At 37.3% G+C, this 16,337-nt stretch overlaps 1 protein-coding gene across 1 annotated transcript in view; it reads right to left on the reverse strand.

Annotated features, from left to right (window-relative positions):
* Lpxn (leupaxin) overlaps positions 1-16,337 on the reverse strand; it is a 31,518-nt gene that overhangs the window by 11,200 nt on the left and 3,981 nt on the right. The window contains exons 2-3 of the mRNA XM_028770084.1: positions 14,486-14,643; positions 6,414-6,460 (exon numbers count right to left, since the gene is read on the reverse strand). Of these exons, the coding sequence (XP_028625917.1) occupies positions 6,414-6,460; positions 14,486-14,643 (205 nt within the window). The remainder of the gene's footprint in view (positions 1-6,413; positions 6,461-14,485; positions 14,644-16,337) is intronic.

Below are 16,337 nucleotides of genomic sequence, written 5' to 3' on the forward strand. Positions count from 1 at the left end.
TAGAGATCTAATGTACAAGTTGAGGTTTATAGGTAATAAAATTGTACATATTTGAGATTACTACTAAATGTGAAAATGTGTATATTTGCTTCATTACATCACCTTAAGCACATTAACAATAACCTTAGAGTCACCAACTCATCAGTGTTGCATTATGGACAGAAATCAATAAAGCACTTCCCATTGGTGTCATTTGACCAGGAGCGAGCCTAGGCTTGAATTCTCTACTTTGCTCTCCCCATGTCTTCCATCATTCCTAACGAAGTGTGTTTGCTATGTATTTCTTAAATAGCACAGAAAGCACTGTGTGAGGAAAAAATGGGAGATGCTGTACAGAAATCTGTAATAGGGTCTTACAAGGATGAAGTCATAACTCAAACAGACCCCAAATGACCCATATAATAAACAAACCAATGCTATCAAACAATATCCATATGTTTCATTTAACATTTATGGTGGATATTCATTTATAAGGTTGCCATTAGTCTTTGTTCTGTTTTCAGCAAATTATTATCATAACAAACATGCATGCATTACTATTAGGTTAGGAGTACATAATTTAGGATTACAACTAGGCATTTGCTTAGGTAGCTAAAGTTGAATACATGGGAAATCCAAGGCAAGTGAGGTTGGTTGTTACATTGTTCTCTTAAAAGCTAGTTAAACAAATAGGCTGAGTATACAGCTGGATAGCAGTCTTATGTGACACTGAGGTATGTTATTAACTGTCAAGTTCAGCAGAAGTTGCAATCTTTTGTATGTAAGATATTTTTATCATAATGAATTGCTACTAAGGTAAACATTCACTACCTATATGTATCCTGAATATTATATTGTAAGCATTGATATGTACAATAAATCAAAGAGAAGATCCACATTAAATAAAGATGTATACTATGTGTCACCTCCCCCTTTAAATTCTATAAAATTCCTTTAAAATTCCAGAAGAATTACTTGAGCTATCAATAATATTACATTAAATTTATGGACTAGAACAGCCAAGAGAAAACTTTTAAGGTTTAAAAGGCTAAGCATGTGGAAACACTTCTGTAATTCTTACAACTTCAAGACAGAAGCAGGCAGATAGTTATATAGACACTATCTCAAAAATCACAAAAACAAATTTTAGAAGGAAAAATTTGTCCCAATAGAGGTAACATTTTATAAAATAAAGATGATTTAGAGAATTCAATTATTATACAACACTTACAAATGAAAACAATTAAATTGTGTAATGGTAACAGAATAAATAAACAGGTCAAAAGATTAGACTAGAAAATTCAGAAGCAGATCTCTACACTGTAAAGATACAGTATATTTCATGAGGCATTTAAAGTGTCAGAATTATATTTAATGGACTTAATAACAATCTGTCTAGAACAATTTTACAGCCCTCGACACATCAAATACATAAACAAGTGAGTGGAATTGAATATATAAATATTTTTTAAATTAAAATATTAGGAGAAAATGAGTAATTTTTAACAACTTAGAGCCATGAGCATGTTTTAAACAAGGAAATAAAACTGAAGTGGTAAGGCGAGAGAGATATCTCAGTGGTTAAGGCCACTCACTGTTCTTGCAGAGGACCTAGGTTTGGACCCAGAACCTACATGGAAGCTTATAATTCTCTGTAACTCCAGGTCCAAGGGATCAAACTGATTTCCATGAGCATCAGAATCACAGACGCTACACATATACAAATGCATGCAAAATATCTATACACATAAAAATTAATTTAAAAATAAAGAAAAAGTTTGTTTAAAGACCTTTCAAGTGAAACAAAAAAGAAAATCTATTAATAAAGTCTGTCTGTTTCACAAAATTACTATAGTTAAATCATATTCAAAATATTTGTAAAACTTCTATATATTAGAAAAGCAAACCAATGGAAACATGAGCTACATTTGTAACAGGTTTAAGAAAGATATATTTAAATGTATATTATTATAGATATGAATGGAAGTTCCCAAAAGGAAACTGTGCATTCAACTTAACGGGCAAGGCTGGTTAGTTAACGTAATGGGCAAGGCTGGTTAGTTAACTTGAGCTGCAATGACTGTGGTGAGGGTGGGATGTTGTAGGCCCAGAAGCTAAGAGCAATTGTCTTGGGTTATATTTAGGCCCATAAACCATCATGTCTTGCACATATAGCATCCTGTGACTAACAGATAAAAACTTTATGAAATATTTTAACTTAACAAACTCTTAGTTTTCATCAACCATAAAACCGATAGTCCTATTAGATTAGTGCTGAGGCCGAGAGCAGAAGTTTCAATACACATCCTTAATGCTTCTGCTAATGCCTTTGAACATTTCTTAATTTATTATTTTTCTTGTTTTGTTACTTCACCAAAGTTTCCCCATGTTATAACATGGAATTTTGGGTGGCCTAAATCTGTGCTCATAGGCCATGGCCACTCATATTTGGCTTCAGAATAAATAATCTATCTCCTTTAAGGTAAGAGGTATGTTTCATATTGACATATGAAAATATACAACCCACAGCCATATGGAGTTTAAGAAGAAGGAAAACCAAAATGTAGATGTTTCAATTCTACATAGAACAGGAACAAAACAATCACAGGAGATAGAGGGAGGGAGGGACCTGGAAAGGAGGGAGGAAGGGATGGAAAAAGGGGGAGCAAGGATCAGGTATTGGAAGAGAAAGGAGAAAAGGGTCAGGAAATTAAATAGAAACATGTAGCACTGGGGGATGGAGAACTGGGAGTAGCCACTAGAAAGTCTCAGATTCCAGGGAAGTGAGAGGCTCCCAGGACCCAACAGGGATAACATTAGCCTAAAAACACAACAAGGGGGAACTACAACCTGTAGAGATCACCTCCAATAGATAGGCATGCCCACCCCCAGTTGAGAGATGGGGTCATCTCATTTTTAACCCAGAAATGCTCTTGTCCAAAGGAAAGACGGGGCAAAAATTGGAAGAGATTGAAGGAAAGGTCAACCAGAGACTGCCCAACCTAGGGATCTATCCCATCTGGAGACACCAAACCCCCACACTATTGCTGACACTGAGAAGTACTTGCTAACAAGAGCCTGGTATGACTGTTCCCTGAGAGGTTCTACCAGCACCTGACCAATACAAACACAGATACAGCCAACCACTGGACTGAGCCTAAGGATCCCAATGGAAAAGCTAGGGGAAGGACTGAAGGAGCTGAAGGAAATTGCAACTCCATAAGAACAATATCAGCTAACTGGACCATCCAGAGCTCCCAGGGACTAAACTACCATCCAAAGAGTATACATGGACGGAGCTATGACTCCAGATACATATGTACCAGAGGATGGCCTTATCTGACATCAATAGAAAGGGAAGCCCTTGGTCCTATGGAGGCTTGATGCTCCAGCACAGGCAGATGCTAGAGTGGTGAGTTGGGTGAGTAGGTAGAGGAGCACCCTTATAGAGGGCCAAAGGGAGGGGGGAGGCGGGACTGGATGGGAGATTTGAGGAGGGGTAACCGGGAAGGGGAATATCATTTGAAATGTAAACAAATAAAATGATTAATTTAAAAAAATCCCCTTCCATAGCAGGCACTTTACCAAGTGCTATCTCCCCAGCTCCAAATGTAGCCGTTTATCTAAGACTGCTCATTCATAAAGCCTCCTCACCTTACAGTTATAGAAAACGTGTTCATGCTCAAAAAACAAAAAACAGCAACAAAAAAAATGCCCACACTTTCAAATTAGAGTCCATGTATAACATGTAAAAAGAGGAAGACCATTGTCAAGGTTCTCTAACATCAGCTGACTCAGCAATATATTATTCTAAATAGGAAATAAAAACTTGAAGAGCTAATGGTTGCCAATTAGAGTCCATACAGGAAATATTCTTGAAGGAAACCTCAAATCGGAGACCCTTGATCTGTCTCTGGCATTTTAACGAAAGTAAAAGTACCTTGCTATATCATGAGCCACAAGCTACTTTATGATTTGGAAATTTCAGTAATATAAAGAACAACACATGTATTTGAAAGAATGTACAGAATGTATACTTTCCAACTAAGGAGCTTCATCATGCTGAGTTTTCCTTTGTTTGATTCTGTTGTATTTTGTGAACAGTTCCTCCCATTATTACCAAAAGTACTACTTTTTCTTAGGTAACAGATATACTTATAAACTATTGCCATATTGCTATTGATGGGCAGTGGTTAGAAACATTCCCGTGCTGCAGTCACAGCTGGTACTAAGCACACTCTCAAGGTATACTGGGAGCAATGTGCAGTTCATTTATGCAAACCAGAGTATATGGTGGAAGTAAATATGGGAATCTAGCTTCTGAGTTTAGCATTCTATCTGTGCATGCTAGTGTTCATGGCTCAGAATTACAATCACCTAGGAAATTTATAAAACTCCACACATAGTTATGGAAGGCTTTTATATCATTCTCTCACACATATCTCCATTGTAGGTTTGGCTTGGTAATGGAAATGTCAAAATATTCCAGCCCAGAAATAAGCAAGTTTGAGTTAAAAAATGAATATATGTCATAGAAAAATGGTTGCACAGATGGTGAGAGACCCAAGAAGCAAAACAGAAGACACGATGGTTACCGAAACCCTCATCAGCAAGTCATCATCACCAGCCCTATGCTAAAAGGACGGAATGCATGACAACATCATGAGAGCCCATGCCTCGGTTCAGTGTGCTGGAACAACAGCAGGCTGTCCTGTTCCAACTGACAGAGATACAGCTGCAGATAAAGTCAAGCACCAAGACAAGGCAAGTACCCTGCACTTTCCTGCTCTGCACCTGCTGGTCTCTCCAGCATTTCTTGCTGGTCAAAGGCCATGATAGCCAACTGTCCTGGAACTTGGAAAATCCAACTACCAGAGACAGGACCCTAGAACATAAAAGTTTAGGAGTTGGTGCTCGGGGGTGGGGGGGATCCTAAGGTATACTGCTATTTGGATAGAGATTTACTAAAGGAATTACTAATGCCATAGATAGACAGATAGATGGCAGCATGATGGGGAATCTAAGGAGTGTTGAGGTTCATATGGCAGAGTGAGTCCCTTATACATATTAGGGAAAGGGGGAGGTTTTAGACCACAGGACTGAAGAACAGTCTATGGTTTATGCTTGTAGTAGGCTAGCTCTGATATGTGGCTGCACACAAGTGTGGGCATGCATGTGTGTGTGTGTGTGTGTGTGTGTGTGTGTGTGCTGGGGAGTGGTCTGTTAGCATAGGGCCTGCATGTAGGATAAGCTATAAGCTTGAGGACAGTAAGTATCTAGAAAAACAAGTTAAATGAAAGCCTTTGCAAAAATGGCCTGGCCCTAACTGACAGAGCACAGAATAAGAAAAGGGACAGAGGCCAGTGACCCAGTGCTGTAGGGGAAGATGACCATAAGATAGTGTCATGATCAAATAACTGATGACAGTGCCAGACATACTGGAAAATAGCTGATTCTTGGACTGGTTTTCACGTATTTGAGTATTCATATGTATTTCTACTAACATCTTAATAAAGCATACATTTGCTGAGAGCCTCTTAAGTACAATCACTGCTTTTGTTGTTTGTGTTGGTTTTGTTTTTAGCTAGGACAGAAGGGTGATGACAATGGAGAACTGTTCACCTACCACTTCCTGGAGCTAGAATAAATAGGTAACACATATATAAATAAACTAGCTTCAGTCCCACCACAGAAGGAAGTGACTTCAAGTGGAACATAGTAAAATGACTTCCCATATTTCAAGTCCATTTCCTGATTTAGCTCCCCATGTGTGCTCTATGTACTATGATTCTGAGATCAGATAGTGCACTGAAGCACACTGTGACAAGTACAAATTCTTAAGAAAAGGATCTAATATATATTTCTGATTTCTGATTTGTTTTAAATTACTAATTCTGCTTTGGTCTGAAGAAATGACTTAGCAAGTGAATCTATTCCACGTGTAACATTTACTAAAGGGAAAACTTTCCACTACCTACACAAACTTTGAGAAGACCTGCAAAGTAGAATTATGTACTCAGTTATCTGTGATGGACCCTTGCTGTCTTCATATAGCCTTGGTCCTTGTACTGACATTGTTGGACCCTTGCTTAAGTTTCTTCAGTTGTGTTTTCTCCTTTGAACTCCATTGCATGACACCTGGAATGAAGTGCCAAAACTCTGTGCTGATTCTGAAATTTTTATCCTTTTTAGGTGGTAAAAAAAATGCAGATATATCCCCCAACCCCCAGCCTTGACACCTGTCTGGAGGTGAGATGTCTTGAGAGGCTGCCAAGTCAATATAGAAGGGTTCTGCCTCCACTCAAAGGCTCTGGGAAGAGGCATACTATGGATGAAATCCAATAATAATCTTTACAAACAAAATTGTCAATTATTAATAATAAATTACCCAATAACTTTTAATTGTGAAGTTATTTATTATAACCAAAGCATACCTGTAGACATTGGGTTCCTGGATATTGGTCGCATACACGAGCTGCACCTAAGAATTAAGTGACAGAAAAGAGTAAAGAATGGCATTTGTGTTAGAATGTTGTAACTTTTCAACATGGAGAGTAAGGTTGTTTTATAGCTGCCAAGGGGAATAACCAGAATGGCATTCTGGTGCACACTTGTAGTCTAAGCTACTTGGGAGGATGAGGGAAAAGATGCACGAGTATAAGGTTAGTATGGGCAGAATACTGTGACCTTGTCTCACAGCTAGTAACAGTAGCAGTAGTAGTAGTAATCAATAAAAGGAATAACTAGCATATTGCTTAAATGTTTCCAAAGGTAGAATTACTTTCCATCATGCAGAGAAAAATCAAATTCTAAACAGAGAATTTGGCACCTGAATGGTTACTACCCTCCCTGCCTTAAAAACAAAGATATAACATGATGTGTCATCCTCAGATAGGAAGCATAAAATAACATGGTAGCTCAGGGAAAAATCACTTTAATCACTTCCTAGGGGAAGGCTAAATAACAAACTTGGCTTATGAAAAGTAATAATGTGTCAACCAAAGATGTGGCTGGACAGCAATTCACCAATTTATTCATTGAACATATACTCACTGAGTGACTGTTATGTTCCAGGGTGTACGATGTTGTAACTAAACCACAAAATAAGACAATCATACTAAAACCAAATACTCTGGGTGATGGAGTGGAGTGCCTGCCTAGCATCCAAGAGGCCCTGGGTTCTAATCCTAACTCCACATAAACTTGGTGTGGTGGTATACTCCTGGAATGCCAGCACTTGGGAGCTGGACGCAGGATTCAATCTCATCCTCTCCTACACAACGAGCTCAAAGTCAGCCTACATTACTTAAGACCTAACATAAGGAAACAAAAGTGGAATATTCCAGTGCTTACATTCTACTGGCAAGAAGCAGATATAAAAGTTAGTCAGGGAATATAAAATAATAAGTATAAAAGTATAATAAGGGAATATAAAGTAATAGTATATATGAAGATAGTAGCTGTTATAAATGCATTGATGTGGAAAAATTCACTGAGTAGAAGACATTTGAACAATGACTTGCATGAGGTAAGGAAAGCAAACGGGTATCAGGGAATTGTGGCCCATGTACAAGTTCTGAAAGGGAATGATAGCTGGGAAACAGGGAGGCCAGGGAGGCCTGTGCAGTGAGGCAGGACGAGGGGCTAGATCTGCAGATGACAATCGTGCATCATACAGCTCAAACTGAGACACTTGTAAGGGAAAGGGAGGGTTCTAAAATTAATTCCTGTTGTTTGATCTCTAAATTCTTAATTGAGAGAGAGAGAGAGAATCTGACTCTGTGTAATCTCATCTAGAACTCAATCACTCAGGTTCCTTCCTGTCTCACTGTCACTAGAATTGAGATTACAAATATATGAACTATAATGTACCATAATTCCCTAATGAAGTACTAGTCAAACAACTTGGTTCTATTATATTAGAGGACCTACAAAATAATTTCAATCAAGAACAGGGTGTGGTGGCTTGTGCTCTTATGGTTTAGCCCCAGCATTTGATAAACTAAGGCAAGAAGATTGTAAGTTTGAGGCCAGCCTTGGTAACTATCTCAAAATAATATGTGTGTGTGTCTGTGTATGTGTGTATATGATAGAAAGCGTCTTAAATTTTTTGATCACTTAAACATTTAAAATCACATAAAAAAACAATTACACTCAACATATAGTCACCTTAATTAGTAACTTGGTCATTATTGCTGTCTCTAACATTTTGATTTGGGAATTTTTCTTTAAAATGTATATATATATATATATATTTCTGTCACTTTTTTATTACTTTCATTTTTTATAGTTCAGTTGTTACCCCACTCCTGGTCTGCCCTCCCACAGTTTCTCATCCCTTTCTCCACCCCCCTACCCCGTCTCCAAGAGGATGTCTACCCACACACACCCACCAGGCCTCATCACTCCCTGAGACCTCAAGTCTCTCAAGGCTCCCCTTTTCCCACTGAGGCCAGACCAGGCAGTCCTCTGCTGTATATGGGTCAGGGTCTTGTACCAGTTTGTGTATGCAGCCTGGTTGATGGCTCAGTGTCTGAGAGATCTCAGGGTTAGTTGAGACTGATGGTCTTCCTCTTGTGTCACCCTCCACCTCAGCTTAGCTGTCCTCCAAGAGGCCCAACAGCAACTGACTGAGACAGAAGCAGATACTTACACCCAACCAATGGACAGAAGTCAGGGACCCCTGTGGTTGAATTAGGGAAAGTTTCTTCCCTGGAAAAAGCCGAGTCCTGTCACTTTTTAATTTGTAACATTATCCAAAGCTATATAGTTATAGTTAGTACATTTGAAGTTGTTGTTATCTTTAACTTGTGCTGTTTTCTAGGGCATAAGTTTTTTAGTAGTAAAGTAATCTCTAATGTTAATGAACCTGAACATTCAGAGTACCTTCTTCTCTGTGAAACACATTCTTTTTTTTGTTTTGTTTTGTTTGTTTGTTTGCCTTTTCGAGATAGGGTTTCTCTGTATAGCCCTGGCTGTCCTGGAACTCACTCTGTAGACCAGGCTAGCCTCGAACTCTTGAACTCAGAAATCCACCTGCCTCTGTCTCCCAAGTGCTGGAATTAAAGGCGTGCGCCACCACCGCCCGGCTGTGAAACATATTCTTAATTCTGACTTCTTTATTAAAACGTGTAAATACATTCAAAAAAATGTCTTCTTTTGGTTAATTTCTTAGGGCAGAAAACAATGGTACCTTTGCATACATGTTTATGAGTATGCTCTGCTTGTATTTGCCCTCCCATCACTCCCCTCATCTCCTCTCTCTCTGGTTCATTTCCATCACCACTACCCTACACACACAAATCTTTTTTGTTTTTATATCATTTACAGAATATATCAAAGACACATATGATATAAAATGCAGTATTTGTTTTCTTCCCATCCTCTTTCCTCTCTTGGATTTGCTAACCCCTCAGTCCTTCCACATTTATTGTCCCCTTTCTACTTTTTCCAAGATAATATTCCCACGTATCTTCTCTATCCACCTCCATTTATAGCATCTTTCTGCATTAATATTTTAATAAGCTCAAACTTGGAATTTGTCTCTATTTGTGATTATTTTTAACACATTTTGTAAAGGATGGGTAAGAGCAAAATCACTGACTTCTATGATTTCATTACATTTTGGTTTATAAATGTATCCAATATGCTAAAGGAGTATGGTGGCTGCCAGAGTAATTTGTGAGACATGCTGATGCTAGGACAAAGAAAGATGCTGACCTGTGTGAACTTGCTGCATGCCCTGACAATGGTGACTGGGAAGTTGTATTGAGCATATGTTCTTGACCCACCTTTGCTTTCCTATATCCCAGATGGGACAAGCTGCCATGCCTCAAGTTTTTAGACCTTGTGGGACAGAGAATGAAAAAGTGAAGTTATAATGACTCTTGTACTTTTCTTAAATGTGACCAGTTATTCGGACTCAATCATGTACTGGTCTAGAAATCAATGCAATATTATAAATAACAGTCTTCATTTGGAAAGCTGGTTCTGGACATTTTGAGAGACATATTTGGAAGTTAGCTGCAGTTCTCTATGATGTTATGTTAGAAAGAATTAAAGTTGGGGTAGGATCTGGATTTCAAACAAGTATTAGTGCATGTGTTAAGGCTCTTTTAATTGTCAAGTTAAAATTACATTTGTTTCTTCTACAATATTTAATGTAAGTTGCATTGATTATACACTTTCTAATTCTGTTAGTGTGTTGAAACCTGGCATGTCTATTACAGGGGTCTATCAACCAGCTTTTGTTTTATTGCTCTAAGTATTACATAACCTTGGTTTTCTGAAAAATCTTGCAAATACTGGAAGAATTGAGTCAGGCTTTAAGCAGAAGCAAGAGGGTAGTGGGCTTGATTTTTGCTGGTATAATAGCTTTAATTACACTAATTGTTAGCACCACTGCTTCTGCAATTGCTTTGACACAAGAATTTAAGACAGCTACTTTTGTTAATCATTTAGCAAAAATATGTTACTAATGTGTTGAGTATACAAGAGGATTTAGATAGGCATTTGGAACAATGAATTGATGTTCTTGATCCTATTCAAATTATTGGAAAGAGGTTTAGAGTTTAAGAGTAAGGAGCTATCTCGAGTGTCATGCCAAATACCAATGGAGTTGTGTTACTTCTAAAATTTACAATGATAGTCATTATAATTAGGAAAAAGTTTAAAGACAGTTGCAGGGTATCTGGCATAAGTGTAACACCTCTCTGGATGTTTTAACTTTGCATAGTGAGATTATGAATTTAAAGAATGCTGTGCTGCTGAGCTTTGATGCTGCAAATAGTGCTGATAAAATTATTCATGGCTTGAGATCAGTATTTCCATTTTGGTCAAGCTTCAAGAATGGCATATATAGCTTGATCATGCTAGCTTTTTTTTGTCTGGGGAATACTTCTATTCCTGTCCATTGTGTTAAAGCTTGTCTTTAACAACATCCACATGCTGGCAGCCAAAGTACATGACTTGAAACTGAAAATGGACCCCCAGACTAAGTTATTAAATTAACAGGCTGGGAAGCCAAGATTCTACACAGAGCTTTACCAACCTAAGACATAAGTGCATTGCTTTTGATAATGCATATTCCACAATGGGTAAGGAAGGCATTTGGTAGAATGACCTAAGACAAGCTCAATCTTGTTTATGAAATAAAAAAGGGGAAGAGGTGGAGAGCTTTTGGGGCTGCTTGGCAAGAATCTGACATAGGCCATGGACAAGGAAATGGGCTGCTTGGCAGGAATATGACATTGGCCAAGGTCAAGGAAATGGGCTTCAGGCAGGAATCTGACATTAAGCTAGAACAAAGAAGTAATTTCAGGCAGGAACCTAAATCTTAGGCTAGAACAAAGAAGTAGGCTTCAGGCAGGAAAATGACTTTGGGCTAGGACAGGAAAGTAGGCTCAGATATTTTGGTCATCCTGATAAGCTCTTAGAAACAGTGATCATGGAAATGATCTCAGAACTTTGTTTATTGCCTTGCTTGTTCTTTGGCTATTTATGTTTATTTTCTTGCTTGTTCCTTGACTACGTGCATCTATTGTATTGCTAGTTCCTCAACCTAGAACTGACCTTAATACTTATATGTAACTAAAACGGTATAAAAGCAAAAAACAACAACAAAAAAAACCCAACAGAACAAAACAAAAAACGTATCCAATAAAGTCAAAATCCATCAATGTGAAGATTTTTCAGAAGCATGCTTTCAAATTAAGCAATTTAGCTGCATGATCTCTTTTGGTTTTTGCTAGGAAATATTAGAGCTACTCAATTGTACTTTGTTAAGAAGCACTTTTTCAGTCTATATTGATTGTTTAATTTGATTACAGATCTCCAGCTGATTTTGTACATAATGCAACCTAAGCTTTATTAAATGAGTTTTCAAAGGTTGGGTATTTCCAAAAGCCAGAGGGTAACAGCCAAAACATTTGGCAGTCTTGATAATTTTAGTTTTGAGGGGCAGAATGCTGATATTAGTTTAGATGAAGTAAAGAATTCTATGCACTTTACAGCCTGCTGAAGACGCATTTCTGCTATTGGGGTTAAGTTGGTAAAAACATTCTACTGTGATGTTACTGACAATCTGTTTTCTTATTCTTACTATAAATTTTTATTATCTTCAGTGTTAAACTATTTCAACTCACTGTACTGATATTAGTAATATTGTTTGTTTTATTTTTTTAACAAGAAAATAAACAAATGAACTTCCAGAAGTTTTATTTTGATACTCTGCATTAGGTAAAAAAATAAATCAAAAAGCTTGGAATGTTCTGATTTTCTAATTGAGACCTCTGATGACAGTGAGTTAATACTGGCATATTTTGATGACTTTCAAAGACAATCTATTCTTTCCACCTTGCATATAAGCAGAAGAAAGTGTGGAATTGAAAATGAACACAAAAAAATGTTTACAAGGGTGGTTTGCTAGAAGTGGAAATGTGTATCTCACAGTGATCTGTAAATACACTTCCTGCAGCTGGGCATGAGACTTGAAGATTTGGTTTCAGTTTTGCTTTAAGCCAACTGACAGATTATTATTAAGATTTCTAACTGCTAGCAAAAAATAAAACACTTATAAATTTACAAATATAAATAAAAATGCTTTCATAACATTCATAGTATAGTATTTATGATAACAATACAAAATTCTAATCCCTATGACATTATGTGTGATTTCCTCATTACTGACTCCAGATGTTCCAGATATGCATCACATAAACCACAGCATAGCAGCATACCAAGTGGCTAGCAGATTTCTTCTGCTACTACCTAAGACCAGAGAAGTTAGCTTATGTTCTTACTCTTAGACTTCAGATCCATCTCCCTGAATACTGTCATGAATAGGTGTTGTGACTGACATTCTGTTTGAACTCCATCAGGAAGATCCTTTTGAGGTAGTCATAATCAAATGAACATATTAAAGCAAATGTTAATAATAAAACTTCAAAAACAATTGAAAGTGTTCTATGAAAGGAAATCAATGAGAGTCAGAAAAAGAAGCAAAAGCTCAGGTCTCATGCAAGTAAACGAAGATGTGGTCATCCACAAAGATCAGTGCCAACATTGTGGCTTCTACTGCAAATGAGATGGGAAGTCACTGCCAGAATCAGGGTAGAAGAATGTGATGCTTGGTCTTGTCTCAAGACTCTATGAGACTGCTGTGTGATAACACAGTGGAGCTATCCATGCAGTAGTCCATTAAGATGCTATGGCTGTAGTTGAATCATTTTAAAACACATCACTCTCTAGTAGAGAACCAGATAAACACTCTGGGGAAAAGCTGGAAACTAGCTATTCCTGCATTAAAATTCCAGGTCTGGGATACTCATTGTATAGAATACCCAAAAGTGAACCAGAATATCATAGTTCATAAATACAAGATATGACAAACAGCCACTCAATGTCTTGTAATTTTCTCATTAAGCAAGCTTCAATTAGAATTATGCTTTGTGCATAGTTATCTAAAGGAAGAGAATATATATCTTAGCAAGTATGTACTTGATAGTTTTAACAAGCATAAACTAACACAACAGATCTCTGGGCTTTCAAATAAATCATCTCTGATAGATTTAGGGTAGATTTTTTTTGTTTGTGTGTATGTGTGTGTGTGTGTGTGTGTGTGTGTGTTAGCTGTGAAGAGTTTTACCACCTCTAGCTAGATGAAAAAATTTCTGAATGTATTTAACAGAAAATAACACAGATATACTAAAAGTTGTAAAGTGACTCCAAGAAGACTTATCTAAACTATCAGGTGATCCCTGGTCTTACTGGATGGGACTCCAGTCAAGCTATAATGTGACACTTTTGGTAATAGGTTCAGGTTCAGAAAAAAACATCAAACAGTCAGCATGTACCAGGCAATACTCTGCTATTATGCCCTTAATAGAAAAAAAAAAATTCCAAAGGCTTACTCTATGGTCATTTCCTTAGTTAGGGTTTCCATTGCTGTGAAGAGACATCCTGACCAAGGCAACTCTTATAAAGGACAACATATTTACTTTGGGCTAGCCTAGAGTTTCAGAGATTCAGCTCATTATCATCACAGCAGGAAGCATGGCAGCATTCAGACAGACATGGTGGTGGCGAAGGAGCTGAGAGTTCTACATCTTGATCTGAAGGCCACCAGGAAGAGTGTCTCTCTCTTCTACACTGGGTGGAGCTTGAACATAGGCCCTCACAGTGACACATTCCCTACACAAGGCTGCCTATTCTAACAAGGACATACCTCCTAAGAGTGTCACTCCCTGTGGGACAAGCATTTAAACGCATGATGGGGTCAAACCTATTCAAAGCACTACAGTCATTTTGTCAGTTCTCTTTCCAAAAGCAATTATCTTTAAATCAATATTCAAATCATTTTCTTTCTTTCTTGAATCTATATTTCAACTTAATATATAATATTATATATAATTTATACTTCATATAAATATAATTTTATGTGGGATACAATTTTCAGAAATCCTGTCAAACTTAATTGTCTACAATACTACAATAGATCAAATGTTACCTTCAAGGGACTTGTGTTACCCTGAGATGACAAGGTCTCTGGAGTTTGGGGAAGCTTGCTCTTCTCTGTGGATTGCTGATCCAGGGGACAAGAAACTGGATTTGAATATTCCTCACTGTCCTGAAAGGTGCAGCATTCCAATTCCTCCAATAAAGCATCTATGTCCCAGGAAACAAGAGGGGCTTAATGTAAAATGTATGAGTCTCCAGGATTATTTTCTTCTTAAATATTCTCTTCTTGTTTTGAATAACAAAAATTTACAAATACCTTCTTCCATACTTACCTCACTTCAGGAGTGTGGCATATCCCAGAAAATGTCTGAGGAGATTATATTTCATATTTCCTAAGGTTGAATTCAATTTCATAGTCTCTCTACAATTTAGTTTCTGACATTCTAGGTATTGATTTTAAGCAGTTAGGGCAGACCCCCTTCCCCCCCATCTCTCTGTCTCTCTGTCTCTGTCTCTGTCTCTGTCTCTCTTTCTCTCTTTTTTCCTCCCTCCCTCCCTCCCTCCCTCCCTCATGCATGTGCACACATATTTCTTACGAGAAAAATAGAAGCAACTTGATTACAATTTTTCAAAATATACCAAGAATCAAACCATTTTAATTCCTGATTTTTTTCAGTCTATCTCAAAGGTTATCCCAAGATCATAACACAATAAATTGTTAAGTATTTTGGTGGTTTTCTTGTTTGTTTACTTGGATGTGGACAGAAAAACAAAAGGTTAAAAAAAAATCTAAACTATTATACAATCAAGCAAGATGTGTAGCAATCCAAATTACAGGGACTTCTTTTGCAGTTTTCTTGGGGGAAAGCCAACAGACTTTACAAGAATTTTGCTAATACCTTTCTGTTGAAATGTCAGTAATCAGAATGATTACAAATTAACCATGCCGATCATAGTATTTGAAACATAAAATTTGAATTTAATTATCCTAACATGTTGAGGTAGAGGACATTAGTGTTCTTATTTCATATAAAGGAAAGAGACAGTGTAGCTCGCACAGGCTGCTGAGCACAGAATCGGATCTCCAGTGAGCACTATCTTATCCCAGTCTCAACAGTGTTAACTTGTACATTGGAGTTGCCAGTATCACCAGATTGTCTGAGTCATCTTAAGCACAGCATGTTCTCTGAAGGTCTTTCTTCATCTACATAATGAAGCAATTGGATGGAAGAATATTTTTTTTTCAAATTGCAAGTCAAGATACTTGTATCTTTTTTTTTTTGTTTTTGAACTTCAGTGGATTTTTTAAATATGTTACATTTTGTAAAAGCTTGCAAAGCATCAGATTATATGATTTCTGAGGACCTGCCTAGCTCTAAAGTTCTCAAATAAAGAAAATGAACTTTAAATGTCATTGAAAAAACATGCTCATGTATTTCATATTTAGAGAGAATAGAGTTTTGCTCCATCTAGTTTTTAAAAGAGGCTGCCATAAATCAAACCTAGAATTTACCAAGTAGCCCAGGATGGCCTAAAACTCAATGATTTTTTTGCCTCCACCTCCTGAGTGTTCGGGTTTTATGGGTGTGGCATCATGTACAGCTCAAAAACTGTCTTACCCCCACTGTCTTCCCTCTTAACAATGCTGAACCCAGGAACTTGTATATACTAGACAAGGTGTGTTATGCCACTAAGCCACACGCCCAGATTAAGGATGAGTATTTCCCAATATTATAGAAGATCTAATTGCTTTCTTTTCACAAAAGTAATCTTCTGTAGAACTTGCTCAATCATAAAAGTTTGACCTTTATATACCATTTTAGAAACAACCAATCTGAACTAATCTCTTTAGGTCAAAATGCCCTTCAAGAAAGAAAGAAAGAGAGAGAGAGGGAGGGAGG

Source organism: Grammomys surdaster, unplaced genomic scaffold, assembly GCF_004785775.1.
Source record: "Grammomys surdaster isolate TR1022 unplaced genomic scaffold, NIH_TR_1.0 198, whole genome shotgun sequence".
Lineage (NCBI taxonomy): Eukaryota > Metazoa > Chordata > Mammalia > Rodentia > Muridae > Grammomys > Grammomys surdaster.